Source organism: Zalophus californianus, chromosome 8 (genome assembly GCF_009762305.2).
Source record: "Zalophus californianus isolate mZalCal1 chromosome 8, mZalCal1.pri.v2, whole genome shotgun sequence".
NCBI classification, from domain to species: domain Eukaryota; kingdom Metazoa; phylum Chordata; class Mammalia; order Carnivora; family Otariidae; genus Zalophus; species Zalophus californianus.
In genome coordinates this window covers 19463234-19490477 of record NC_045602.1, presented here as the reverse complement: position 1 = coordinate 19490477, position 27244 = coordinate 19463234, and the positions used below count along the sequence as shown (strand labels likewise).

Below are 27244 nucleotides of genomic sequence, written 5' to 3'. Positions count from 1 at the left end.
TAGGAGTAAATTTAAAGTAAGTTGTAGCCTACTTATAAAGTGATGGGTTCTAAGCTGTTGGTAATAACCTGGCAGGAGTATCAGGGTATTACTAAAGACTTACTCTTGGTATGATTTTTGTATTCACAAAGTTCAACACAATGTTGAAAACTGATCAGAAGGAAGATTATTTAAAACTGAGATTAAATGTTTTGCTACTTTTGAACAAATTCTGTTTATTTTTCAAGACCCAGTTAATGTTAGCTTTTTCAGCTAAATCTTATCTAATGCCTCTTCATCCCTACCTCTTGCAAAGTCTCTTCTGTTTCTCTACGAGTGTTACAACACTTCTGGTGTGGTACCATAATGCTTTCTTGTCAAACTTTTAAGATCCTTGACAGCAGGAAGTAACTGTATTTTCTTCAAGTTTGTAATGGCAGTATTTGGCATTATATTTAGCACACAGTGGGCATTCAGTGGTAAATTTGTTTGGCTGAAGAAGAAGGACCAGTGAAGCATAGATCAAAGGGTTGGAGGGAATTTTACATGAAAGTAGTCTGCAAAAAAAATATTGAAAGGGCACATGATGAAATTTTATAAACTCTTAAAGGATTTGGCTTTGGGTTGAGATAAATAGTTCCCCATCCAGATTTTGAATTCTACTTTTCATTGATTGTTTCTTTTCTATGTTAGAATTTTAGAGGTGGAAAAGGCCTTTAGAGATTACATAATCTAGTTTTTTTTTTTTTACTTATTTTGTGACCCTAAGCCAGTTACATAAACCTTTCCAAGTCTAAGTTTTCTCAAGTATAAAATGAAGGACTCCTGTATATTCTTCATTATTCTAAAGATTGATTGAAATAATATTGAGAAATTTTTAGTCTTCAATTTAGTAAGTGGTTAGACATGACAAATTGAATGAATTATCTAAAGTTTACTATAAACGTGTGGCTAAATTTGGGCTAGGATCTAATGTCTTGAATTTTGATTCAGTGTTTTCTCATTGTCTTATAGTTGGTTCTTCTTTCCGTATTAGTGACCTTTTCCCATCTTCATTTGCATTTTCCATTTTGATCTGGGCTGGGGAAGAAAATTGCAAACTTTACTCATTCATTCCATGGTAATTACGCATTAGTATGTCCCAGTCACTGTGGTAGGTATAGGAAAACAGACGAATAGGGAATGGTCTCTTTTCTCAGGGAGTTTGGTGTCTAGAAGTGGAATATTGACCTTCTAGGAAAACATAAAAATTAAAGTGTGTAGAATTAATGTGGATGATGTGGAGGATTTAAACAGCCTATCTTGTAAGGCGGACATCTGGGGTCAAAGCCTCTATAGAGGAGGTAAACAATGGAGAGATAGGTAATCACCAGTGGGAAGGAACTGAGGGATGTAAGAATGACTGGTTTAATACTGCTTGGGAGTTTTGTGTGGAAGGTGGTGTCATTGTGGAGCATTCTGGGAAGAAACTGAAGGTATAGTTTATTTGCAGTGAAACCAGCATTCTGGAAGATGCAGTGGAATAGACTTGATATGAGAAGAACCCAGGAAAGGAAATCATTGAATAGGAAGTACACAGAAATAACACACAAGAAGGCAGTGTTGTTAGCATCTTTCCAGCTCTCTAACGTAGATTCTAGGTAATTACTTTCTAGGTCTTAATGCAAGAAGTCCTTTGAGGTTTGCCATCTAACTATTATAATCAATTATCGTTTCTGCTATTATTTGCTGACTCTTCCAGGTATAGTATAATTTATTAATGACTTGGGCAACTGGTCATTCTACCATTATGGTCTAGTCCATGAGATTGAATCTCTCAACAGCATAGCCTTAGCATGAGGTTAACCCTAACCCTACATGAATGAAAATTGAAAATGGTACTGGAAGTTGAAGAAATTGTAGTTTGGTATAATAAGTAAGCTTTTAATTCTCTATATATTTAATGTCTTTGTGTGTATGTGTATGTGTGTAGGTTAAATGTATCTTTAGAATACAGTATGAAGAGGTCTTGTATATTCAAAGGCCTATTGAAGAAGACAGAAGAAAATTTTTCCAAGAATTGATTCTCAATCAGGCATCAATGGCTCCACCACGGAGGAAACACACTGGTAAAGTTCCTAAAGGCTTTAGGAAAATGGGGGGAAGGGAATGGGGAATGGAATTAAGAAATGCCCTTTCTTGGAGTCACTTTTTAAAAAATTCATTTCTTGTGGAAGTAAAGTCAGTTCTTTAGATTCTGCTCTTTAGATGGACACTTCTCTTTAGATGGAGTGGTCATTGTGTTTACTTGACTTGAGTAGATTGTGAGGTACAGCCTCATAGTTAAGGCCTTACTAAAAGGTGACTGTTAATGAAGTATTCATATCATTTCAATCCAGATGCTGTGGTAGATTTCGCATTCTGAGGCTCAAAAAGTCTTCAGTTCTGTTCTGTTTTAGTCAATTTAAGTACAGAGGACTTGAACTATAATTGTGAGAACACCAGGTGGTGTGCTGATTACTTTGTGGGTCAGGGTAGGTGTGATGGGTCAAGAGCTGATTAGAATGTTTGACTTTTCTGGTTTATTTTTCACATATTTTTTGAGCACCTATTATGTTAGGTTTCCAAGTGCCTACCATAAGATATCTATCATGACTTTGTTTTAAGCATTAGAATTTTCTTGGATTTGGCCTAAGAGGATAGTATTTCACATTTCAGCCCCCTGACTTAAGTGAGGAATGCATTCTAAGTCGCTCAAGACACTCTTTCTAATCTTAAAGATGTGTAAAAGATAAGGTCTTCTTTGTAATCTTTCAGCCTCTTCTTGAAAATAGCAATCCTGTTACAAGTTTTTAAGTGTCTTTCCCGTCGTTCTATCTTTTGTGTTTCTCATGTGGTTCTTGTAGGATATTAAATACATTTCCACCCCTTGCCAAGTCCTTGCTTTTCCATATTCTACTTCTGTTTTTTATTGATTATATTATCCAGCACTTCAATCAGTTGATTGTTCTTTAGTGACTCTTTTCCACATTTTCTCAGAGTTCTAAAAATGAGCACCTATCAAATGGCTATAGTTGTGGGGTTTTTTCTTCCTAGAAACCTTGGGAAATTAAATATGGAAGTTACACCTTCTGATTATTGGTTGTTGCTCCTGTTAATCTAAATAACAGTATTTAAAATAGTTCATCATGAGAATGATTCATTTTATCTTGCGTACTCCCAGATATATCTTAGTCTCATAGATTGAATTTTCTGTTTTAAAGATTAACATAATTCTTTTTATTTTTGAGTTGCTTCTACTGACTTTCATTTTTCATCTTAGGGGCTATTTAGAAATCAGCCATAATCCTTAAAATTTTAATCCTGAAATTCAGTGTGATACTGGGAAAATCTTTTAAGGAATTAGGGAATGATATGTTTAGGAAAGTTAATACTTTACTTTTTGAGAAGATTTTTTGTTTGTTTTAGCGTAGATAGTGAATATTATAGATTTTATATATAACACTTTAGACTGGATTTTCCATCTTATCCATGTCTTTGGGATTCTTTTTTTAGTTCCTTTTTTTTTTTTTTTTTTTTTTGAGGGAGAGAGAGGGTGGGGAGGGGCAGAGAGAGAGAGGGAGAATCTTGAGCAGGTTCCACGCCCAGCACAGAACCCCACACAGGGCTTGATCTCATGACCCTGAGATCATGAGCTAAGCTGAAATCAAGAGTCAGACAGGTAAACGACTGAGCCACCCAGGTGCCCCCAGTTTGTAATTTTTTTTTGCTCCCTACACAGGTACGTACCATTCACTACCCCTACTATGTTGTACTAAGAATATGAGTGTAGACTTGTCTAAAATTAGAACTCTTTTGGGAGTGGGAAGGATCAAAGAATTGTTACTTGCCTATTTTACTTTCATGCATATAAGGCAACCCCATTTTGAGAAGGTTTTTAAACAACATTGACTTTAAGCACATCAGTATACAGTTCTTCACCTAAAGGTATTTTTGTTGATTTGAAATATTTCTCATAAGTTGTATGTAAATCATATTTCAAAATCATTATTTAAAATCATATCATTTGCCATTTAAAGGAGTCCTACTGTGAGTTGTTTTATGGAGTAAATCTATTCTGTAATATACTGTTGGTTTCCGTTCAAATTTTTACTTGCTGGGTTTGCAAGTGGTTTGTATGTATTTGGAATTCTTTTTTGAGTGAATGACAGAGAAGTAATTGAGGTCCTGGCTCTGCCGTGTTAGAATCTTAACATTTTCTTCTATTTTCTTTAGGTCTTTGTGCTATGGAAGTGCTTCCCCTTGCACTACCTTCTCCACCTCGTCAGTTATCAGAATCAGAAAAAAATCGGATGGAGGACCAGGAGGAAAATACTTTAAGAGAGTTGCGGTTGTTTCTCAGGGATGTAACCAAGAGGCTGGCCACAGATAAACGCTTTAACATCTTCAGCAAACCGGTGGATATTGAAGAGGTCTTGTTTCAGTAGTGTGCAAACAGTGAAGTTGAACTGGCTAAAAGAAAAAAATATTGACATCTTTTTTTGGAAGGAAAAAAAGCAAAGGCATGGATGAATATTACCCCTAGCCTGTAAAATTTTAATCCATGTGATAACTACTGATGTCATCAGCAAACATCTGGTGACTTTTGGATGAAAATAGTGACCAATTTGTATGTCTTCTTAATTAGTATTGATCTTTGTGATCTCTTACTCTTCAGTTTAAGAAGAGGATTAAAAGTTACTTTAGTGAAATGTCCATACTAGACTATTTTTATTCCAGGATAAAGCTTGCTCTTAAAAAGTATATTGGTGTTAACCAATCAAGACCAATTAATTTTTTGGCATTTTCCAAATTATGTATACCTTAGTGAAAGAGGTGGCAAAAAACCCTGAAATTTTTCTTTCATATTTTGGAAATGCCTGTGACTAAGATGCTGTTTGAAGTTAAGCATATCCTATGCAGCTAAAATTGTTTTTCCCTGCAAGGATTTTCTCTGCTCCCAGTGGAAAATTTCTCACTTTTTATGTGTATTGTTTTGTGTCCTTGTGGGAGCATGGTTTGTGATGATAAGAAAAGAAATTTTCCATTTGGAATCTACTATAATATTGATGAAATTTTTTTTTTTGTTTTGTTTTTGTTTTTGTTTTTTTATCCTGGGATAATATAGTGTGTGGATGAACACAATATAGTCTTTACTGGCCTTCTTATAGTTCAGACTCCATGTTTGAACAGCTTTGGTGTTGTTAGTTTTTTTCTTCATCTTTTTTTTTTAATTTGAATTATGAAATTATTCATAGTTTAATGTTGCGTCCTTGTTGTGAAATCTGTACTTTTGGACCTGAGCAGATTCCTTTGGAATCATTACCTCATCTATGACTGGGAAGAATGAGCTAGCATTATGTTTTTTTTCCCCTCTGAAAATAGCTATTTTCCCATTTTTTGTTTTTGTTTTTAGTTTTTTTTTTCTTTTTGAGTAAAGGGAATATCTATAACTTTATTTGTATATTTGTATTTATCCACAATACATAGTTTTATCCATTTGATCCTTCTAACAACTTCACAAGGTCATTATTATTTTTCTTATGTTACAGCTAAGGAAACTGAGGCTCGCAGGCAAGTGACATAGCCAAGACTCAGTGGTTTTTTGAAAATCAAAGCCTGCATTCCTTACATTAAATCACAGCTATACCTTAAATCTTTTTCTACTGAAATGACAGGAATTGCCTAATTTGCTTTTGCAATTAATACATAACATTTTACAGTTGTGGAACATTTTTTTCCCTCATTGTGTTATCAGATAATCTTAAAACTATCAGCCCACTTTAAAGATTATTTTATTTTATTTTTTTAAGATTTTATTTATTTTTTTGACAGATAGAGACATAGCGAGAGAGGGACCACAAGCAGGGGGAGTGGGAGAGGGAGAAGCAGGCTTCCTGGTGAGCAGGGAGCCTGTTGTGGGGCTCGATCCCAGGACCCTGGGCCCATGACCTGAGCCGAAGGCAGATGCTTAATGACTGAGCCACCCAGGCACCCCTAAGGATTATTTTAGATGTTTATTTTTATTTCAAATTGGGTATGGGACTTTGTCACTTAATTGATAAGGGCTTGACCTCAAGTCATATCCTCCCATACTGGGAGTAAACCAATTTTGCCTTTCCCCCAGAGAACTCTCTTTCATTCTAAACAGAAGAGATGATCAGATTTCAAGTGCCATCTGTGGTAGAGTAAAAGTTTTATAAAGGATGGTAAGGTATTGGAAGGGGATAGAAAATGTTGGTTAGATAAAACTTATTCAAGGGTTATATTTTCTTATTTTCTTTTTTATTCTTTCTTTCATTCATTCTGCTACTGGTTCTTTGCTCTTAAAGCTGAAAACGTAGAGATCTCTGTGAAGCATGAGAGGAAAACAAGATAACTATCTATCTATTTATTTTTAAAGATTTTATTCATTTATTTGACAGAGACACAGCGAGAGAGGGAACACAAGCAGGGCGAGTGGGAGAGGGAGAAGCAGGCTCCCCGCTGAGCAAGGAGCCCAATGCGGGGCTCGATCCCAGGACCCTGGGATCATGACCTGAGCTGAAGGCAAACGCTTAATGACTGAACCACCCAGGCACCCCTATAACATTTATTTTTTAAAAAAGGTTTTATTTATTTAAGAGAGAGAGCAGAAGGGGGGTGGGGTGGCGTGGGGGGGAGGGGTAAAGGGAGAGGGAGATGCAGACTCCCCACTGAGCAGGGAGCTGGAGGCGGAGGCGGAGGCGGGGCTCATCCCAGGACCCTGGGATCATGACCCAAGCCGAAGGCAGGCGCTTAATAACCAACTGAGCCATCCAGGTGCCCCACAAGATAACCTTTAAATAACCTAAAACATAAAAATTTATATTCAGATAATGAATTTGAAATGTCTAAAAACTTTATGGAATTCCAAAGCAGACTTCAGAGAAAACAAGTTTAGAAAATAAACATTGAATTTAAAATTAAATTTTGGGTCAAAAGTTTTATAATCTTTAGTAATACAAATTTTTTAAAAAAATTTTATTTATTTGATAGCAAGTACGAGTGGAGGAGCGGGGCAGAGGGAGAGGGAGAAGCTGATGCTTAACCGACTGAGCCACCCAGGCACCCCACTAATAAAATTTTTATAGTGCTTTGCAGTTAAACAGTTTCCATATGTACACAAGGCATGCCAAATGCCAGAGCCAAGAATCCGGCTAATATCTTCTTTTTTTTTTTTTTTTTTTTAAAGATTTTATTTATTTATTTGAAAGAGAGAGAGAACGAGAGAGAGAGCACATGAGAGGGGGGAGGGTCAGAGGGAGAAGCAGACTCCCTGCCGAGCAGGGAGCCCGATGCGGGACTTGATCCCGGGACTCCAGGATCATGACCTGAGCCGAAGGCAGTCGCTTAACCAACTGAGCCACCCAGGCGCCCCCGGCTAATATCTTCTGAGCAATTGTTTGTTCAGTATAGCTTCACTACCTACCCTATAAGGAGGTTTTCGGCTCCTCTTCACTACCTACCCTATAAGGAGGTTTTCGGCTCCTAGAAGTTAAAAAATAAATTATAACATGCCCACACAGTTACCTAAAAATTTATAAACATATATAAAATATGTATGTGTGTGTGTGTGTGTGTGTGTGTGTGTTTGTGTATGTTTGCAATGGAGAAAAAGTAACCTTTAGTTTCATAGAGCAGAAATTATCCTAGCTCCAGAATTTGATCCTGGACAAATTAGATGTTTCTAAGACTGCTTTTATATCAAACCTGATTACTCGATTTGAGATTTGCATTGGGGGAGGCAATAGATAGGTTGGTAGAGCTTTCTTAGTGGTCAAATGATAAAAAACATTGGGCAAATCCTGACTTAACTAGCTCCTATTTTGGGTTATCTCCCCGAAAGTCAGCACATAGAGAACATTTGCTTGCGAATTTGTTTATAATTAGCGAAGTCCAACAAATCTTTTACTAGTCATGAAGGCAATACTTATTTTTGTTATATAATTGACTCAAAATGTTTGTAATGACTCCAAAGGAGCAGAAACCACTTTCCATGAAATGATTCACCCTGGAAATGAGAAAGAAAATTTTTTTGTTTAAAGATATTAAAGAGATTTACCAGATAACTTCTTTAATAATATGAAAAATCTATGTTTCTTAATTTCCTTCAGAAAAATTTCTTGAAGTAATATTTATTGATACTTATTGGATGCTTTTACCAATACATTCTCTTCTCAGGTATATCCAAAAGTTTGGGGGAAAAAAACTGACAAAATTGGTTTTATATTTCAAATGAGAAACATTTCAGAGTTGATTTAGATATGACTTGAAACCGAAGCTTTTCATGGAAAGTATGACTTCAAAGTAGTAACTTTAGTAGCATAAATTGTTCTACAATTTTATCCTTATTTGTAATTAGATTTAATTTTTAAATAACTATATGGTTTTGTGTTTTTATGAGTAGATCATATGAAATAGCAGAAGTAATTTTCATTAAAATATCCTCTTTGTTTTAGGTTTCAGATTATCTTGAAGTAATCAAGGAACCAATGGATTTATCAACAGTAATAACTAAAATTGATAAGCATAATTACCTGACTGCTAAGGATTTTCTGAAAGATATTGACCTCATCTGTAGCAATGCTCTAGAATACAATCCAGATAAGGACCCAGGAGGTAAGGATGCACTGGGCAAGATTCACTTTGGTGATCAATGAAGATAGTTGAAAGTTTAAATACTAAAGCATGCCCATGTTTCAGGTAGATAAATTAGTTTTAAAGACATATTATTGTATTTAGAAACTTCTTGATGAGGAACTCATAATATACTTAAATATTAAGTTTAATTATTAATTTGAATTAAATAAAGGATTTATTTATATATTTTTGGTATTCTGTTTAGGGTTTAGTTTTTACTTTTTGTACTTAGATTCTTATTTTGTTCAGGTAGGGTAGAAAGCTGAGTAATTGAGAATTTAATGTGAAATTTGTTTAGTCAACATCACCAGTGCTGGGAATTCCAAACTGGTGGGAACTCATTGTAGGATAAGTTTATATAGTAAAAGACCCATTTATTTATTTATTTATTTGATTTTTTTTTTTTTTTTTAAAGATTTTATTAATTATTTGAGAGAGAGCAGGGGGAGATATAGAGGGAGAAGCAGACTCTCCACTGAGCAGGGAGCCTGATGCGGGACTCTATCCCAGGACCCTGGGATCATGACCTGAACTGAAGGCAGCCACTTAACTGACTGAGCCATTCAGGCACCCTAAAAGACCCCTGGGTATTTTTAATGTTACTTTATTATTTTGTTCCTAATCCCATCCTGTACTCAAATCTATAGTCCCAGCTCTTTAAGTGCTCAGGGAGGACCTCTAGGAACATATCTGTAGTTAAAACAAGATGAATTGACTGATTCAGTGTAATAAGGAAGAATATATATCATGGAACCACATAGGATTTGAGCTTGTGCTAAGGATTTTGGAGAGGATTTAAGAAAGTAGGGCATTGCAGTAGATTGGATGCTCTTAGGAAGTGGGGGTAATTTTGTGAGGCTAAAACTGGGATGGGTAAAGAAGAAGCAGTCAGATGAATCACAGACCTGTACCTCTGAAACAATACGTTATATGTTTAAAAAAAAAAAAAAAAGGAAGATAGTAGGAAGAGAAAAATGAAGGAGGGGAAATTGGAGGGGGAGACGAACCATGAGAGACTGTGGACTCTGAGAAACAAACTAAGGGTTCTAGAGGGGAGGGGGGTGGGGGGATGGCTTAGCCCAGTGATGGGTATTAAGGAGGGCTCGTACTGCATGGAACACTGCGTGTTAATACACAAACAATGAATCATGGAACACTACATCAAAAATCAATGATGTAATGTATGGTGATTAACATTAAAAAAAAAAGCAATCATTCAAATTATCCAAGATAGGATTATACTTGGTTATTTTTGTGGCTAGGACAATGTTCATGTTTTTGTCTATGTTTAGATATGATAATGGAGTACTCTTGTTTTTATCTTGATTCATCACGGTCACAGAGTGGCCTTTTCTGTTGTGTTCTTAAAATTGTTGATGTTTAATACGAGTACACCGAGGCCAGCTGATAGTGCCTGGACAGTTTCCAGCTGACAGGGGCTGTTATTCTCTCTCTCACTCTGCTGAGGATTCTGTTTCTTCAACAGGTGATAGACAAGTAAGATGCTTTTTACTTCTTAAACATTGATTTAAGTTTCAGTTATCTCAGGGTAGTTACAGTACAGTTTCTGCTTTGTTTCTGTATTCATGGTTAGTAGTTCTTAGGCCGCTTGTTAGAATGACCTGGATTTCTCACTTTCACATGAAATTAGGTGTTTCTTATCTAAATTTAGACCACAGCATGTCATATATTCTAATTCCAAGTTTAGAGGCAGAATAACATTTTACATAGCTGTTCTTAAGCTTTGTATTAGGACATTTGCTTCTTGTTAGTTTTTGTTTCTTTAGCTTCATTTTGACTACTTATTTTATTTTGCTTTCATTTTGACTTTTTATTCCTATACAACATGTAGGAAAATTTCTAGAGATTAAAAACAAAGAAGATAATTAAAGTAACTTGTGATTCCATTACCTTGTGTTCTTTCTCACATACACGGATGTATTGTATATGGAATACATACATGCATAATATTTTTACTAAGATGAGAGCATAATTTTTGTGAACTTTGTCATTCATGTAGTATTTTGTGAAAAGTTTATGAGTTAATATATTTCTATGACATTATTTTAATCACATAGATATACTATTATAGCTAATGCCCTATTATTGGACATACTAGATTTTTTAGTTTTTTCCTGTATTATAACACTGATGAGTATCTTTGTAGCATAAATGTTATGTACATCCTTAACTATTTCCTTAGAATGAATTTCTTAAAGTGAAATTTCTGAATCAAGGAATATATATATATCTCTTTTAAGGCTTTTAATCTGTACTGTTAAATTTTTCTCACAATTTTGTTTTCTTTTACCAGCAGCATCAGGGCTGTTGTTTGCCAATATAACAATTTTATGTGGGTGAGAGAATCTTCTGTGTAGATGGCATCCAGCAACAGTACCACAGTTTGGGTAGTGAAGAATGGGCTGGATGTCAGCTTGATTTGATTTCCTTGCTGGGGCCCTTGGTGAGGGTACAATCTGCACAAGTATGTATAGTGGCCTTGACCAAAGTATGAAAGTACTTGAGTGCCCACACTGTGTCTTAGTTTTCAAGACACAGAGGTAGCTGAAACTGTAGGAGGTAATAAGAGCTTGGGCTTTGGATTTATACCTAAGTGTTAGTCCCAGTTCTGCTATTACCTAGTTCATTAACATTATCAAGTTTAGTCCTTTAAATTTTAGTATCCTTATCTGCAAAACAGGGATAATTGAAGTATTCTTCTCATTGGGGTGGTTGTATGGGTTAAATGAGAATGTATTAGATTAAATCTTGCAAAACTACCATTTTCATATGGTTTAATATAAATATGTTCAGTCCTTAGCATAGTGCCTGAGACATGGTAAGTGTTCCATAGAGGTTAGTAGTTCATATTTTTATTTTGTTATCATCATTAGTTTATTTAAATTGTGCTTTAATTTTTCATAAAGTGATTGCTTAGTGGGTACCTGTGTATTAAATTCTCTGCACCACATTTAAAATTTAATCTTATTTTGGGGCGCCTGGGTGGCTCAGTCGTTAAGTGTCTGCCTTCGGCTCAGGTCATGATCCCCAGGGTCCTGGGATTGAGCCCCGCATCGGGCTCCCTGTTCCGCGCTCCCTGCTCCGTGGGAAGCCTGCTTCTCCCTCTCCCACTCCCCCAGCTTGTGTTCCCTCTCTCGCTGTGTCTCTCTCTGTCCAAGAAATAAATAAAATCTTTAAAAAAAAAATTTAATCCTATTTTGGAAAAAGTCTAGGGACTGATAGTGAAAAATAAATTTGAATGATTAGAGAAAGCCAGTTGAGGTCAATCCAGATTTTTCCCCCTATATTACTTAATTATAACCACATTGGGTTAATCATAAAGGTCAATCTGGTCAATTCAGATTTTTTACCCTACGTTACTTAGTTATAACCACATTGAAATGATACTACTTTTGAGAAAGAAACCATGGTTTCTGGTGCATAATAAGCTTTTCCTATCTGATGCAGCTGTATAATCAAAGAATATGGCTCTATCTCACAGAGTTGACATGGTACACTTACAACTTTCTTTCTTCACTGTTTTAAATGCAGAGTGTGATATAATTCAAAAGCATGATTTTGGCTCTGTTCAGATTATTTTGTATCTTCAAGTTAAGAGGCTTGTTTTTTTTCTTAGCAGCAGAACCACTTGTTATGTATTAGGAAAACAACCTCAGGGTCTGTTGTGTAGCAAGTGGAAATTACATGAGTGTTGTATTACTTTTACAAGCTCCCATGAGTATTTGGAAGCTTACAGTGTTCTGTTTTGCAGAACCCTTGGCCATTGGGAAAAAAACTAGCATATACGTAGAAGACAAAAGCCAGTATTTTGAAAGCTATACTGTTGCCTAAACGTTTACCCAGATTCTCTCCCTTGAGGATGATGTGGACAGAAATTAAATATGTTAGCTGGAAGGATTTTAACTTATAGTTCTAAATGTAACTAGTATCAGATATTTGACCCTAATTATTATCTTATAGATCTATATATGTTTAACCATTCCCCATTCTTTGTCTTGTAGTACATCGCATTTTCTAGCCCTCAGTCTCATTCACAGACATACCATTATTGAGCTAATTTTACTGAAAGTTCAGCCCTAGTCTTGTAGTCTTCTCAGAATCTTCTGTTTTGCACCAGTTTGCTTAGGAATGAAGCTCAGAGCTTCACCCTAGCTTTCGGAGCCCTCTGCAGGCTGTGCTTCAGCCAAACCCATTCCTATTTTCTGTAAGTATTTATGAGTACCATGTCTAGTTACTGAGCTAGGTGCTTAGAATACAAAGATGACTGTGACAGCCCTTGCCTCTTGCGGTAGAGATACTCAGATGTAATGCCTATTGAATACTTACTGTGTGGTAGACATTACACTGTGTGTTATGGTATTAGTTTGCTAGAGCTTCCATAACAAAATGCTATAGACTAAAAGTGGCTTATAGAACAGCAATTAATTTTCTTACAGTTCTGGAGGCTAAAGTCCAAAATGAAAGTGTCAGCAGGTTTGGTTTTTCTTGAGTCTTCTCTTTGATTTTCAGATGGCTACCTTCTTGCTCTGCCCTCATGTGGTCATTTCTCTATGTGCATACACTCCTGGTGTCTCTGTCCAAATTTCCTCTTCTTATAAGGACACAGATCAGATTAGGGCCTATTCTTACAACCTTATTTTACCTCAATTACCTCTTTAAAGGCTGTACTTTATTTTTTTAAAGATTTATTTATTTGAGAGAGAGAGAGCAAGCATGAACAGGGAAGGGACAGAGGGAGAGGGAGAGAAGTCCTCAAGCCGACTTCCCCCTTCCTCCCCACCCCCTGCCCCGAGCATGGAGTCCAATGTGGGGCTCAATCCCAGGACTCTGAGATCATGACCTGAGCCAAAATCAGGAGTTGGACGCTTAAGCAACTGAGCCACCCAGGGGCCCCTGCAATGATAATAGGTTATTAAGGTATAGAGATAGCATAGAGGTGGCAATGACGGCTTTTGTCTCGAAGCAACCACAGATGATTATAATGCAGTTTTTTTTCTTACTTGATTATTTTTATATTGAAGTGTAGTTGACATATAATATTATATTTGTTTCAGGTTGCACAACATAGTGATTTAACAATTATATACATTACTCAGTCCTCACCATGATAAATGTAGTTACTGTCTGTCACCATACAAAGTTATTACAATGTTATTGACTGTATTCCCCATACTATACTTTTTATCCCTGTGATTTATTTATTTTATTTTATTTATTTTTTTATTATTATGTTAATCACCATACAATACATCATTAGTTTTTGATGTAGTGTTCCATGATTCATTGTTTGCGTATAACACCCAGTGCTCCATGCAGAAGTGCCCTCTTTAATACCCATCAGCAGGCTAACCCATCCCCCCCACCCCCCTCCCCTCTAGAACCCTCAGTTTGTTTCTCAGAGTCCATAGTCTCTCATGGTTTGTCTCCCCCTCCGATTCCCCCCCTTCATTTTTCCCTACCCTTTTTTTTTTTTTTTTAACATATAATGTATTATTTGTTTCAGAGGTACAGGTCTGTGATTCAGCAGTCTCACACAATTCACAGCGCTCACCATAGCACATACCCTCCCCAATGTCTATCACCCAGCCACACCATCCCTCCCACCCCCCACCGCTCCAGCAACCCTCAGTTTGTTTCCTGAGATTAAGAATTCCTCATATCACTGAGGTCATATGATACATGTCTTTCTCTGATTGACTTACTTCACTCAGCATAATACCCTCTAGTTCCATCCACGTCGTTGCAAATGGCAAAATTTCATTCCTCTTGATGGCTGCATAATATTCCATAATATTCCACATCTTCTTTATCCATTCATCTGTCGATGGCCATCTTGGCTCTTTCCACAGTTTGGCTATTGTGGACATGGCTGCTATAAACATTGGGGTGCACGTACCCCTTCGGATCCCTACATTTGTATCTTTGGGGTAAATACCCAGTAGTGCAATTGCTGGATTGTATGGTAGCTCTATTTTCAACTTCTTGAGGAACCTCCACACTGTTTTCCAATAATGCAGTTTTATAAGGTCTCTGTTATAAATATGTACACAGTGTGAGTAGAGCACAGAGGAGAAGAGACTATCTAGAAATGAATAAGATTAGGAAGGGCATTCCTTTCAAGGTGAGAGAAGTAGTGTACAAAATTATAAAAAGAAAGTGAATGTGGCTGGAGAATAGAGTGGAAGAGTGGTGGGAAATGAATCTACTCCCCTAATCATCACGTCTCCATTTACTGAGCATCCATGTATGGGATATTCTGTTATGGATAAATTGTGGTAAGTGCTGGAAATGTACAGCTCTGGCCTGGAAGATGCCTAAAGCCTACATAGTAGAGAGTTCTGCAGATAAATAAATGTCTTAGTAAGTTCCCTATCTTCTTTTGATCTTGTGTAAGGACTTCAGAGTTACTTTTCTACACTTAGAAAAACTAGGGAGCCATTAGATGGTTTTGAGACAGAAAGTGATACAATTTGATTTGCATTTAAGAGTATAGTATTGCAGGCAGTGTCAGTTTTGGGGTAGAGGTCATGGGAGTGCAGAGACGGAGGTTAGAAGACCAATTAAAATTTAGTTGCGGTGGTGGCAGAGATTGAACTAGGGGTGGGCTTGAACAAAGAGGGCTTAGTGAAGGATCGATTAGATGTGACTGACTGAAATCTAGAATGACTCCTCAGTTTGTGGTCTGAGTGGTTAAAGAATATGAGAAGGAAATCAGTGGAGGAACAGGTTTATGGGCAGTATGCTGTATTTAATTTTGGACGTGTTAGTATGAGTTAACTTCTGGTTGACCCGGATAAAAGATACTACAGAGTAGTAGTTGTACATACGGTTCTGGAGATGGGGAGACATTTGGGCAAGAAACATGGTTGGAGTTATCGGTGTGTAGAAAAGAAAGAGAAGAGAGAGAAGCCTAGGAGGAATCCTCCCCTAGGAAATTTAGGTCCCAGTTTTCAGTTTAGGTCCAGTCTTACTGTTGGAACTTAGGGTACCTTTGTTAAATGTATTGCCCCTCCTGGGATTGTGTACATTTTTTTCTTTGTAAACCAGTTTTATTGAGGTGCAAGTTACATAGAGTACATTGTTTTTAAAACTACATATATCTTTTAAAATCTACTTACCCTTCAAGGAATACTAAATGCTACAGTCATGAAAGTTTTTTTTTTTTGGATGTCCTTACAGTTATAAGTAATCCCTTCATCTTGGAATCATAGCACTATGTAACTTTTCTGAAACACTTTTTACCTACCTCTCCACCACCCGCTGCCTTGCCCTGAAGTAGTTACTTGTTTACATATCCTTATCTCTTATTTTCGACTCTAAGCTGATTGGGAACAGGATCTGTACAGGTATCTGTATGGAGCATGTTCTTAATAAATGTGGCCAGTGAGTAAATTTCATCAGTTGTTCTCTTGTTAGGTACTGACTGAAGGAGTTTCAGATTAGATAGAAATTATAAAATGGAGACATGATAACATAATGCAGATATGAGCCAGTAAATACATGAATTTCTTTTTTATGAAATAATTTAGGATGAAAAATCATCCCATAAAAAATTAGTTTTTCTTAAAATGTTAATCTTTCTTAATAATTTTATTGAAAAAAACAGCTAAAGGGCGCCTGGGTGGCTCAGTTGGTTAAGCGACTGCCTTCGGCTCAGGTCATGATCCTGGAGTCCTGGGATCGAGCCCCGCACCGGGCTCCCTGCTCAGCAGGGAGCCTGCTTCTCCCTCTGACCCTCCCCCCTCTCATGTGCTCTCTCTCTCTCAAGTAAATAAAATCTTTAAAAAAAAAAGAAAAAGAAAAAACAGCTAAATACTTCTGTTTGCCATAATACAAAAGATACACTGATACATTTAAAATAGTTCCTACTTTCATAGAAGTAGTGATTCTTTTTTAAAATTTTATTTTAGTTTATTTAAATTCAATTAATTAATTGAATTGTATTATTAGTTTCAGAGGTAGAGTTTAGTGATTCATCAGTTGCATGTAACACCCAGTGCTCATTATATCAAGTGCCCTCCTTAATGCTGATCACACAGTTACCCCATCCCCTCGGCCACCTCCTCTTCAACAACCTCAGTTTGTTTCCTGTAGTTAAGAGTTTCTTATGGTTTTTCTCCTTCTCTGATTTAATCTTATTTTATTTTTCCCTCCCTTCCCCCATGCTCCTCTGTTTTGTCTCTTAAAGTTCACATATGAGTGAAGTAATATAATTGTCTTTCTTTGATTGACTTACTTTGCTTAGCATAATACCCTCTAGTTCCATCCATGGTGGAATGGTAAGATTTTTCTTTTCTTTCTTTTCTTTTTTTTTCTTTTCTTTTCTTTTCTTTTCTTTTCTTTTCTTTTCTTTTCTAGTTTTCTTTTTGGTGGCTGAGTAATATTCTACCATTCATATATATGTATAATATATATCTCTATATATCTATATATATATATCACATCTTCTTTATCCATTCATCTGTTGATGGACATCTGGGTTTTTTCCAAAGTTTGGCTATTGTGGACATTGCTGCTATAAGCATTGGGGTGCAGGTGCCCCTTCAAATCACTGTTTGTATCCTTTGGATAAATGCCTAGTAGTGCAGTTGCTGGGTTGTAGAGTAGTTCTATTTTTAACTTTTTGAGGAACCTACATACTGTTTTCCAGAGTGGCTGCACCAGTTTGCCATTCCCACTAACAGTGTAAGAGGGTTTCCTTTCTCCGCATCCTTGCCAACATCTGTTGTTTCCTGACTTGTTAATTTTAGCCATTCTGACTGGTGTGAGGTGGTATCTCACTGTGGTTTTGATTTGTTTTTCCCTGATGCCGAGTGATGTTGAGCATTTTTTCTTGTGTCTGTTGGCCCATTGTATGTCTTCATTGGAGAAATGGCTGTTCATGTCTTCTGCCCATTTCTTGACAGGATTATTTGTATTTTGGGTGTTGAGAAAAGTAATGATTCTATTAATTTTATAGATGCTCATCAATTTATCCCAATAATCATTACTTTTTGCTGAAGGCAAATGTAGGTGGTTATACCTTTATTTTATAGATGTTAAGGGGGTTGGGGCTCAGAGGTTATGTACTTTGTGTGCAAACCCACAAATGTTATATGGCATAACTGAGTGGATTAAGTTCTGTCCTCAAAGCCAGTGTGTGTGTTTTTTTGCTGTGCTTATGTTACTTTCATATTACATGGATTTTGAGAATCTTAAGATCATCGACATCTTAAGAATCATAAGACAAAAGAAGTGGTAAATACGTAACTTATATTTTGAAACAAGGATTTTTTTTTAAAGATTTTATTTATTTATTTGAGAGAGAGAGAATGAGAGATAGAGAGCATGAGAGGGAAGAGAGTCAGAGGGAGAAGCAGACTCCCTGCCGAGCAGGGAGCCCGACATGGGACTCGATCCTGGGACTCCAGGATCATGACCTGAGCTGAAGGCAGTCGCTTAACCAACTGAGCCACCCAGGCACTCTTGAAACAAGGATTTTAAGTCTTATGTCCATGAGAGAGTCTGAACAACAACATGCAAAATTGTATACGTGTGTAATTTTTCATTTTCATCACATGCTTGTAAGGATCTAAGATTACCCCCCCACCTCAAAAAAGATGAAGTTTGAAGACATGACATCTGTTCTAGTTTTAATGTTCTATAAGCTTATGATTCTTTGCTGTGTATAAACATAGACACAATTCTAGTCTAAGAATGATTAAAAATACTTATAATGATAGGCACATGAAAAATACTCTTTCCTCATCAAATGCAGATGCTCTTCAGAATAAATTCCTTATCCTTCAGACCAATGGGAATTTTTTTTTAAAGATTTTATTTATTTATTTGACAGAGAGCACAAGCAGAGGGAGCAGCAGGCAGAGGGAGAAGCAGGCCTCCCGCCAAGCAGGGAGCCTGATGTGGGCCTCGATCCCAGGACCCTGAGATCATCACCTGAGCCAAGGGCAGATAATTAACCAACTGAGCCACCCAGGCACCCACCAATGGGAAATTTTTATGGAATTCATTCATGCATTCATTCATTCATTTCCCATTTAATTGGGGATGGAATATGGGCAGGAGGCATATATTTAAAAAGAAAGACCTTTGAGGTATTTTAGAGTGATTATGTGTCAGATACATGACTTTATATTTAACCTCACCTCTTTCTTAGCTTTTTTCAAGCTGAGGTAGAAAGCCAATGGCAGAAAATTGTGGTGTCACATGCACCACATATTATCAGCTTGAAAGTACAGCTACTTCTAAGGATGTTTATTGTAGGTTTTTATGTGTAGTAGCTAAAATTTGGAGCAACTTAAAACTTCTAACAGTAGAGCAATAATTTTGAAAAATTAAGGTACATCCTACTTTGGATTTTTACATGGTGTTATGGTTTGGTTCTCAAAGGACATTTGAAAGTTATCAAGAGACTTCTGGTTTTGGCTATGGTGGAATAAAAGGAACTGAATTTCCCTCCTGCTTGAAGCAATGAAAAAAAAACACAACTGAACAAAATGTATGAAAAAACAATTTTGAAGACATTGGATATCGGGAAATGAAGGATAGTGTTCCCCAAGAGATGAGAACTGTAGTTGCCTGGAGAGTTTCCAGACTGTGGTACAGGAAGGAAGAGCCCAGGCAGAACCTGGAAGTCTACCTGAATTACAGAGACAGAGCTGGGAATGTGAGGAAGTCAAAGTAGGTAGAACTCTCAGGGCAGAAAGAAAGTTGCACAGAGAGAGCACTCTGGAGATCTGCATTAGATTCTCCTCCAGTTTTGAGCTGAACACTGATTGGTGTATACATGTGAGGAAACTGTCTGAGACCAGAGAAAGGAAATATTCCTTGGAGCTCACAGAGGGCTAGCAATAGTGCAGCAAATAGAGCTAATGAACCAACAAGGAGATAAAATAGGATCATAAATAATACACATCCAAAAGAAGTAAGAAAAGAAGAGGAAGAAGGGAACAAAGAACATAGGGGACAAGTGGAAAATAAACAGCAGCCTTACTAATAATCACATAAATCACGGTGAAAGTAAATGGTCTATTTGGGTGTAGTCTCAGTAGCTTAATTTTGCTTTTGTTTCCCTTGCCTGAGGAGACTTATCTAGAAAAATGTTGCTAAGGCTGATGTCAGGGAAATTACTGTCTGTGTTCTGTTCTAGGAATTTTATGCTTTCAGGTCTCACACTTAAGTCTTTAATGCATTTTGAGTTTATTTTTGTGTATGATATAAAAAAGTGCTCCAATTTCATTCTTGTGCATGTGGCTGTCCAGTTTTCCTGACACCATTTGTTGAAGAGACTGTCTTTTCCCCATGTATATTGTTGTGTCTTTTGTCATGGATGAATTGCCCATATAAGCGTGGGTTTATTTCTGGGCTTTCTGTTGTGTTCTCTTGATCTGTGTGCCTGTTTTTGAACCAATACCATACTGTTTCGATTCTTAGAGCTTTGTAGTACATCTTGAAATTTGGAATTGTGTACCTCCAGTTTTGTTTCCTTTCTCAAAGATTGCTTTGGCTACTTGGGGTCTTTTGTGATTCCATACACATTATAGTATTATTTGTTCTAGTTTTGTGAAAAATGTTGTTGGTATTTTGATAGGAATTGCATTGAATCTGCAGATTGCTTTGAGTACTGTGTACATTTTAACAATATTAATTCTTCCAATCCATGAACATGTAGTATCTTTCCATCCGTTTGTATCACTTTGAGTTTCTTTCATCAGTGTTTTATATTTTCCAGAGTACAGGTCTTTCACTTCTTTGGTTAAGTTTATTCCTCTGTATTTTATTCTAGTTTGTTTCTAGGTATTTTATTCTTTTTGGTGTGATCAAATGTATACTTTAAATATGTGCAGTTTAATTATGTCTTCTATATGATAATAGATTTTTTTTTTTAAGACTTAGGGAAGTACAGAATGTTAAATAATAAATTCAGATTATACAGTTGTTGTGGTTTTTTGGTCATAGATTCCTGAGACCTATATTCATATATCTCCATATCTTCATGATATCTCCTTTTGGATATTTACTTTTTACACGTATCAAAATAAACTTATAATTTCTGACTTTTTTCTCCTTCCCTCTCTATTTATGCTCTAGTTTTTTGCATCTTTGTATTACTTCCATTTTCCCATTTTTCATGCAAGAAGCTGGAGAATTATCCTTGATACATACCCCATCCTGTACTTCATCATCAAGTTACGTTATTGAGAACATATTTCAAGCCTGTAATCTTCTCCTTTTCACCATCACCCTTCTCACCCCCAACCCCACCCTTGTTCAGTGTGCTCTCCTCTCTCACTAAAAAAAGAGCCTTCTAATTATGTTCCCTGTTTTTATTCTTGACCCCTTCAATACAGTTCCCAGATAATGGCTAGAGATGATCCTTTTTTTTGAGATTTTATTTATTTATTTGAGAGAGAGAGAGCGAGTGAGTGTGCCTGAGCAGGGGTGGAGCAGAGGGAGAGGGGCAAGCCGACTCGGTACTGATGTGGGGCTTGATTTCACAACGCTGAGATCATGACCTGAGCCAAAATCAAGATCGGTTGCTTAACTGACTGAGCCACCCAGGCGCTCCTAGAGATGATCTTTTGAAGATGTTCATTTAAATCATGTTACTTCTCTGCTCTGATCTTTTCAATGACTTTCCATTGCTCTTAGATAAAGTCTGAATCCTTTAAATACAGTCAGATTCTCATTTGTCTCTTGTTTATTGTTCTTTTTTTTTTAAGATTTTTATTTATTTGAGAGAGAGAGGGAAAGAGAGAGAGAGAGAGAGAGAGCACAAGCAGGGTGAAGGGCAGAGGGAGAAGCGGACTTCCCGCTGAACAGGGAGCCTGATGCAGGACTTGATCCCGGGATTCTGGGATCATGACCTGAGCCAAAGGCAGACACTTAACCAACTGAGCCACCCAGGCGCCCTGTTTATTTGTATTCTAAACACAGAGGCTGCCTTTGGTTTTTTGAAATCTCTAAGATCTTTTTACTCCAGAACTTTATTCCATGGTATTTTCTGAACCTGCACTGATCTTCCCCTAATCTTCAAGTGGCTTCCAGTGCATACTTTCTCTCTCAGTTTAAGTGCCACTTCTTCAGAGAGGGCTTTCCTTACTTGTCCAGTTCATATTGGCACCCCACACCAAATACATGTGAGTTTTCCTCATAGCTATTATCAAGTTTTTGGGGTGTGTGGGAAGGGTGAGGGAAGTGTTTATAGGTGTGTATAAGAGATTTGATTAATACCTCTGCCATATACTAATATGAAAATTTTCTTTAAAGTGGAGACCTCTCTTGTTCACTACCATGTAGCTATCACCTGGCTCAGGTCCTGGTACAGTGGCCAATATTTTTTGAATGAATGTTTAGAGAAAATGTGTTGAAAGGAAATATACCAGTGTTGCCTTTTGAGTGCTGCATGTTTTTGTAAGATTTCCACAATGAACTATTATGGCTTCCTAATAAGAAGAGTTATAAATAAAATGTCTGTCTATACATTTGCCTTTACTAGGGTTGAAAAAGCAGATGTTATTTTGAGACTTGGGGTTTTAGTTCTTGATACTTTGTAAAATAAGTGACCGTGATATATTTACTTTTATTTTTTAATTTTTTTTAAAGATTTTATTTATTTGTTTTAGAGAGAAAGAATGGGGGGGGGCAGAGGGAGAGGGACAAGCAGACTCCCTGCTGAGTGCGAGCCTGATACTGGGATGAAATTAAGAACGGGGATGAAATTAAGAGTTGGATGTTTACCTGATTGAGCCACCCACGTGCTCCTTTACTTGACTTTTAATATTTCAGAATTGCATAGCTCTCGGGAGTACTTTTTATGTTGTGTTGTTCATGAATGAGGGCTTCTGGATTAGTGTAGAGCAGAGACTTAGTGCAAGTGTCAGGTATAGTTTACCTAGACTGGTGTGTGTATTTCTTTCCTGGATTTACCTACAAATATGTACTATCTTTCAGTCTTTAGCTTAGAGTGTCTGGCTGTATTTTTGTTGTTTCTGTTATAGTATAGTTTCTGTATTCTGTATAGTTTCTTAATAGGTCACTTAATAGGTCACTGTTACTTAGGATATATTATATTCTTCACAGTTTTGACCAGTTTTCACTTATGGAGAAATTTATGTAAGATTTTCTGATTCTCAGTATTCATCTGTGGCAACTCTGGTGCTGGGCATATGGTGATTGTCCTCTGAATCTCTTAAAATTTTTATTGAAAATCATACATTTTTGTTTTTTTTAAAACAGAAAATAAAGCTTTGTATCTTTGAGATAATGAGTTGTTGAATAGACTTAGTACAATTGACCCTGAACAACACGGGTTTGAACTACCTAGGTCCACTTGTACATGGATTTTTTTTTCCAGTAAATGCAGTACAGGACCTTAAATAAAATTTCTCTTATGATTTTCTTAACATTTTCATTTCTCTACCTGTATTGTAAGAATACAGTATATGATACATTTAACATACAAAAGATGTGTTAATGGACTATTTATGTTATCTGTAAGACTTCTGGTCAGCATCAGGCTATTACTAGTAAGTTTTGGGGGGCAGTCAAATATGGGTTTTTGACTATGTGGGGAGTTGGCACCCCTAACCCCCTGTGTTGTGCAAGGGTCACCTGTACTTTGAAGTTCTAAAAAATAGAGTTCTCAGAGAATTATCAAGGTGACTAAGTGGCTTATTATATTTATTTTTTACTCATCATTTAAATGAGCTTGTTTCTCACCTGGAAGTGCTTTTTACAATTTTATTTAAATGTTTGTATTCTTTTTTTTCTCTTTTTAAGATGCCCTTGGTTAATGTTATTTCATTTATCTATATAGTAAAGTATACCAACTTTTAAAAAAAATATTTCAACTTTTTTAATAGATAAAATAATTAGGCACAGGGCTTGTACCCTGAAGGACACTGCACATGCCATCATCGCAGCGGAATTGGATCCAGAATTTAATAAACTCTGTGAAGAAATTAAGGAAGCAAGAATAAAAAGAGGTAAGTTACAGAAATGAACTTGCTCCTGAAGACCAAGAATCACTGAGTGTTACTAAATGACATTTCTTTAGGGTTGCTGGCATTATGAAAATGATCTACTTTGAGGCACAGACTTTATGTATTTCTGATACTAATGTGTTATATAAATTCTCAAAGATACTTTAAAATTTTACTTTCTGTGAAAGTTTTAGTAAGTGCAGCAATACAAATTACAGAAAGTTCTTTCCAGTGAATTTTTTTTTTTTTTTTTTTTTTGCAGGAGTATATCTGTTAAATATTGATTCTTAAAGGCTTTCATATCTGTAGAGGGTTTACTTTTTAAAAGTTTTTAGGAATACTGTTTTTGTTTTCCCTATTGACGTTTATGTGTAGTTTTATAATTAATAGAATTAGCAAATGTGGTTTGTTCATTCAGTGTATAAGCCTTTCCTTAAAGAACTCAGTAAGAGACAGAATTGTAAAACAAATCAAGTACAGGTGAAGTATATGAGTTGGTTGAAACATGTTTATAGCACAGAGGAGAGACCTTCTTTTAGGGATCCCAGCATTTTGTCTAGAGTTTAGGGAATGAATATAGGAGTGTTGTCTCTAGTGTAACAGAAGAAGGGAGGCAGTGACAGAGGAGGAAGAGGTGTTTGTCAGCACAGCAGATAATAGCATGTGTAAGAGCACAGAGATGTGAATGACATGGTATATTTGAAGAACTACAAATTGGTATTACTGGAGCTGTACGGAATGGTGGGAAATAGAGCTCAAGAGGCAAGCTGAGTCCAGGACACTGAAATTAAGAAGCTTTTTTTCTATTTCCTTAGGCCCTCGCTGGTCACCTAATCTAATTTAGGCTCTGGTCACCATAGCATGGTATTTTGTCTTTTTTTGGGGGGGGGGTCTCCCTTCCTTATCTGGAATGTAAGTGTTGTGAATGGCTTATTCATAGCTCTACTGGAAGCCCTAGAACTCTGTCCTATAAATATTTGAACTAATCAATGCCAATGCTAAGGAGCTTAAGACTTTATCCTGTAGGTCAGTGTTTTTCAAAGTGTGTGTGTGCCTAATACCCACATCAGCTTATTAGACTTAGTGAATTAGATTCTTTGAGAGTAGTAAGGCTGAGAAATTTGTACTTTAACAAACTATTCAAGTGGGTTTTTTTTGTATACTAAAGTTTGAGAACCATTGCCATAGTCAGTATGAGTCATTGAAATATTTTAAGCTATGGAATGAACTGGTAAATTGCTTTGGCAGCAGGAGATAGTAAGGTCTCAATGTGTCAGGATAGGAGGATGAGAGACCAGTCAAAAACTGTCGGAGCCAGTTTGGAAAACAGTTTGGCAGTTTCTAAAAAATTAAGCATAACATTTACCATATGACCCGTGATTCTACTCCTGGAAACAGCCCAAGAGAAATGAAAACATATGCCCGTATAAAAGACTGTTCATAACAACTAAAAACTGGAAGCAATGCAAATGTCCATCAACTGGTGAATGGGTAAGCAGAATGGTATATCATACAACGGCATACTGCTCAGCCATAAAAAGGAACAAATTACTGATACATGGTACAACATAGATGAACTTCAAGAACACTCTCCTAAGTGAAAGAATTCAGTCACAAAAGACCACCTGTTGTGTGATTCCGTTCATATGAAACATTCACAAAAGATAAATCTGTGGAGACAAAAAGTAGATTCGTGGTGGCCTGGGATAGTTACCTAAACTCGGGCTGCTGTGGTGATTGCATAGCTCTGTAACTTTACTAAAAATCATTTAATTGTATGCTTAAAATGAGTGATTTTTTTGTTATGTAAGTTGTACCTCATTAAAGCTTTTGGGGGAAAAAGCTGTTGGGAGTTGTGCAGAGTTTTAATTATTATGAAGTGGGAATGGATATAGAATCAGTGTAAATTGGGGCAGGGTTGGAGGCCATTGTGAAGGAAAGGAAGAGTCAAAATTGGCTGCCCATATTACTGACTTAATGACTTAGTAGATGCTAATACTACCAATAGAGATAGGGAATATCTCTATAGAGATAGGGATGAACAGGTTTTTTGGCGGGGAAAGATAAACTAGTTAGCTTTAATTTGACCCATCTTTACGATACCCAGCTGGAGATACCAAATAGGCAGTTGGATATGTGGGTCAGAAGCTCAAGAGATGCTTGGGCTAAACATGGATTTGGGAATTATTATGTAATGGTAATAGAAGCTGAAGGCTTGAATGACACTTTATGGTAGAAGGTATAGATCAGAGTGAGAAGAAAAGGGATTCCAGAGACAACTCTGAGAAACATCAATATTTAACAACCACATAGAAGAAACAAGTCTAGTGAAGGAAATTGAGATGGAGTGTACTCTTAGGAAGATCAATGTAGAAAAACCAAACTTAACTGCAGTGTGGTGTTGACAGGCAGCTAATAACAGATGGAAACAGTTCATGTGAAGGGGTTTAATGACCCAACAAACACTTACAAATTCTAAGATGGCAGAAATAATAACTTTTAGACAAAATATTATCATTGTCTTACAGTCATGAGAATATGTGGCTTTGCAAATTAAACCGAGTAAACATAAGGTTCCTTGCTGGGTTATTTATTTATTTATTTATTTTTTATGATTTTATATCTAGTTTCTTTCCCATCTTAAAACAAAAGATACTGTTTTCATCTGAATTACAAACTGTCCAGGTGTAATTAATGACTAAAACTTAGTTCTATATTTCAGACTTTTTTTTTTTTTTACCGTGTTGGTTTATGTAGCTGGGAATATTTTAATAGGTGTTGCTTATCTTCTGCTTGCAGGCTTATCGGTAACAGCAGAACAAATAAATCCTCATGGCACTGGAGCTCGGAAGACCGAAACTAGAGTTGAAGAGGCATTTCGGCACAAACAAAGAAATCCATTGGATGTCTGGCACAACTCTGCAAATAAATGTGCATGTGAGTGTTTGAGACCATGTTATCCAGTAGTGGGAACGGCTGAGAAGTATGCAGATTTGTTAGGAGTTGGGGACACAGACCAGGTGCTGCTGTGTTCCCACAGGTCGTCTCATCTTCTCTCTGTTCAGAGGTGAAGAGCTTGTGCAGTAGGATGTGGAATCAGAAGTATACTTCTCTTACTATATTTGCTCTTTTCTGTCCACATTCACTACTTGCTGCTATTCATTGAACTAGGTTTGAATATTTTTAGTTTTAAACTTTGGTTTTTGGATAGAGATGTGGAGCCAACACTTTTCATCTACCCCTGCCTCCAACCTTAATTCCTTGCTGTATAATACATAGGCTGTTCTCTTTATTGTGGAAAGTAGCAACTTTGACTTAAGAGAGTGGCCAATGTGGCAGTAGGACTTTGGTTTTTCTGAGAGAGTATCTTGTGCTCAGTTTGAAGAATCTGTACAGCCTTTTTAATGTAGTTTTGTTTAAGTGAGATGTATTTAGAAAGGGAAAATTCATTGTTCTAGGTTATCTTCACTTGTCCTCATTCATGCTAATTTAGAAGATTTCTGAAAGATGTTAATGAACACAGCATTTTCCTAATACAGTCCATATATTTTGCTGAAGATAGCCACCCTTGGAAGATATAT

General features: G+C 36.5%; 1 protein-coding gene across 2 annotated transcripts in view; it reads left to right on the top strand.

Moving 5' to 3' along the window:
• ATAD2B (ATPase family AAA domain containing 2B) overlaps window positions 1–27244 on the top strand; it is a 168597-nt gene that overhangs the window by 127453 nt on the left and 13900 nt on the right. The window contains exons 20-24 of one of the 2 annotated variants that reach the window (XM_027621587.2): window positions 1952–2087; window positions 4234–4415; window positions 8478–8637; window positions 23544–23666; window positions 26463–26600. In XM_027621587.2, coding sequence (XP_027477388.1) covers window positions 1952–2087; window positions 4234–4415; window positions 8478–8637; window positions 23544–23666; window positions 26463–26600 — 739 coding nt within the window. Of the gene's footprint in view, window positions 1–1951; window positions 2088–4233; window positions 4431–8477; window positions 8638–23543; window positions 23667–26462; window positions 26601–27244 lie in introns of both variants that reach the window. The other variant, XM_027621586.2, reaches the window with a different exon arrangement.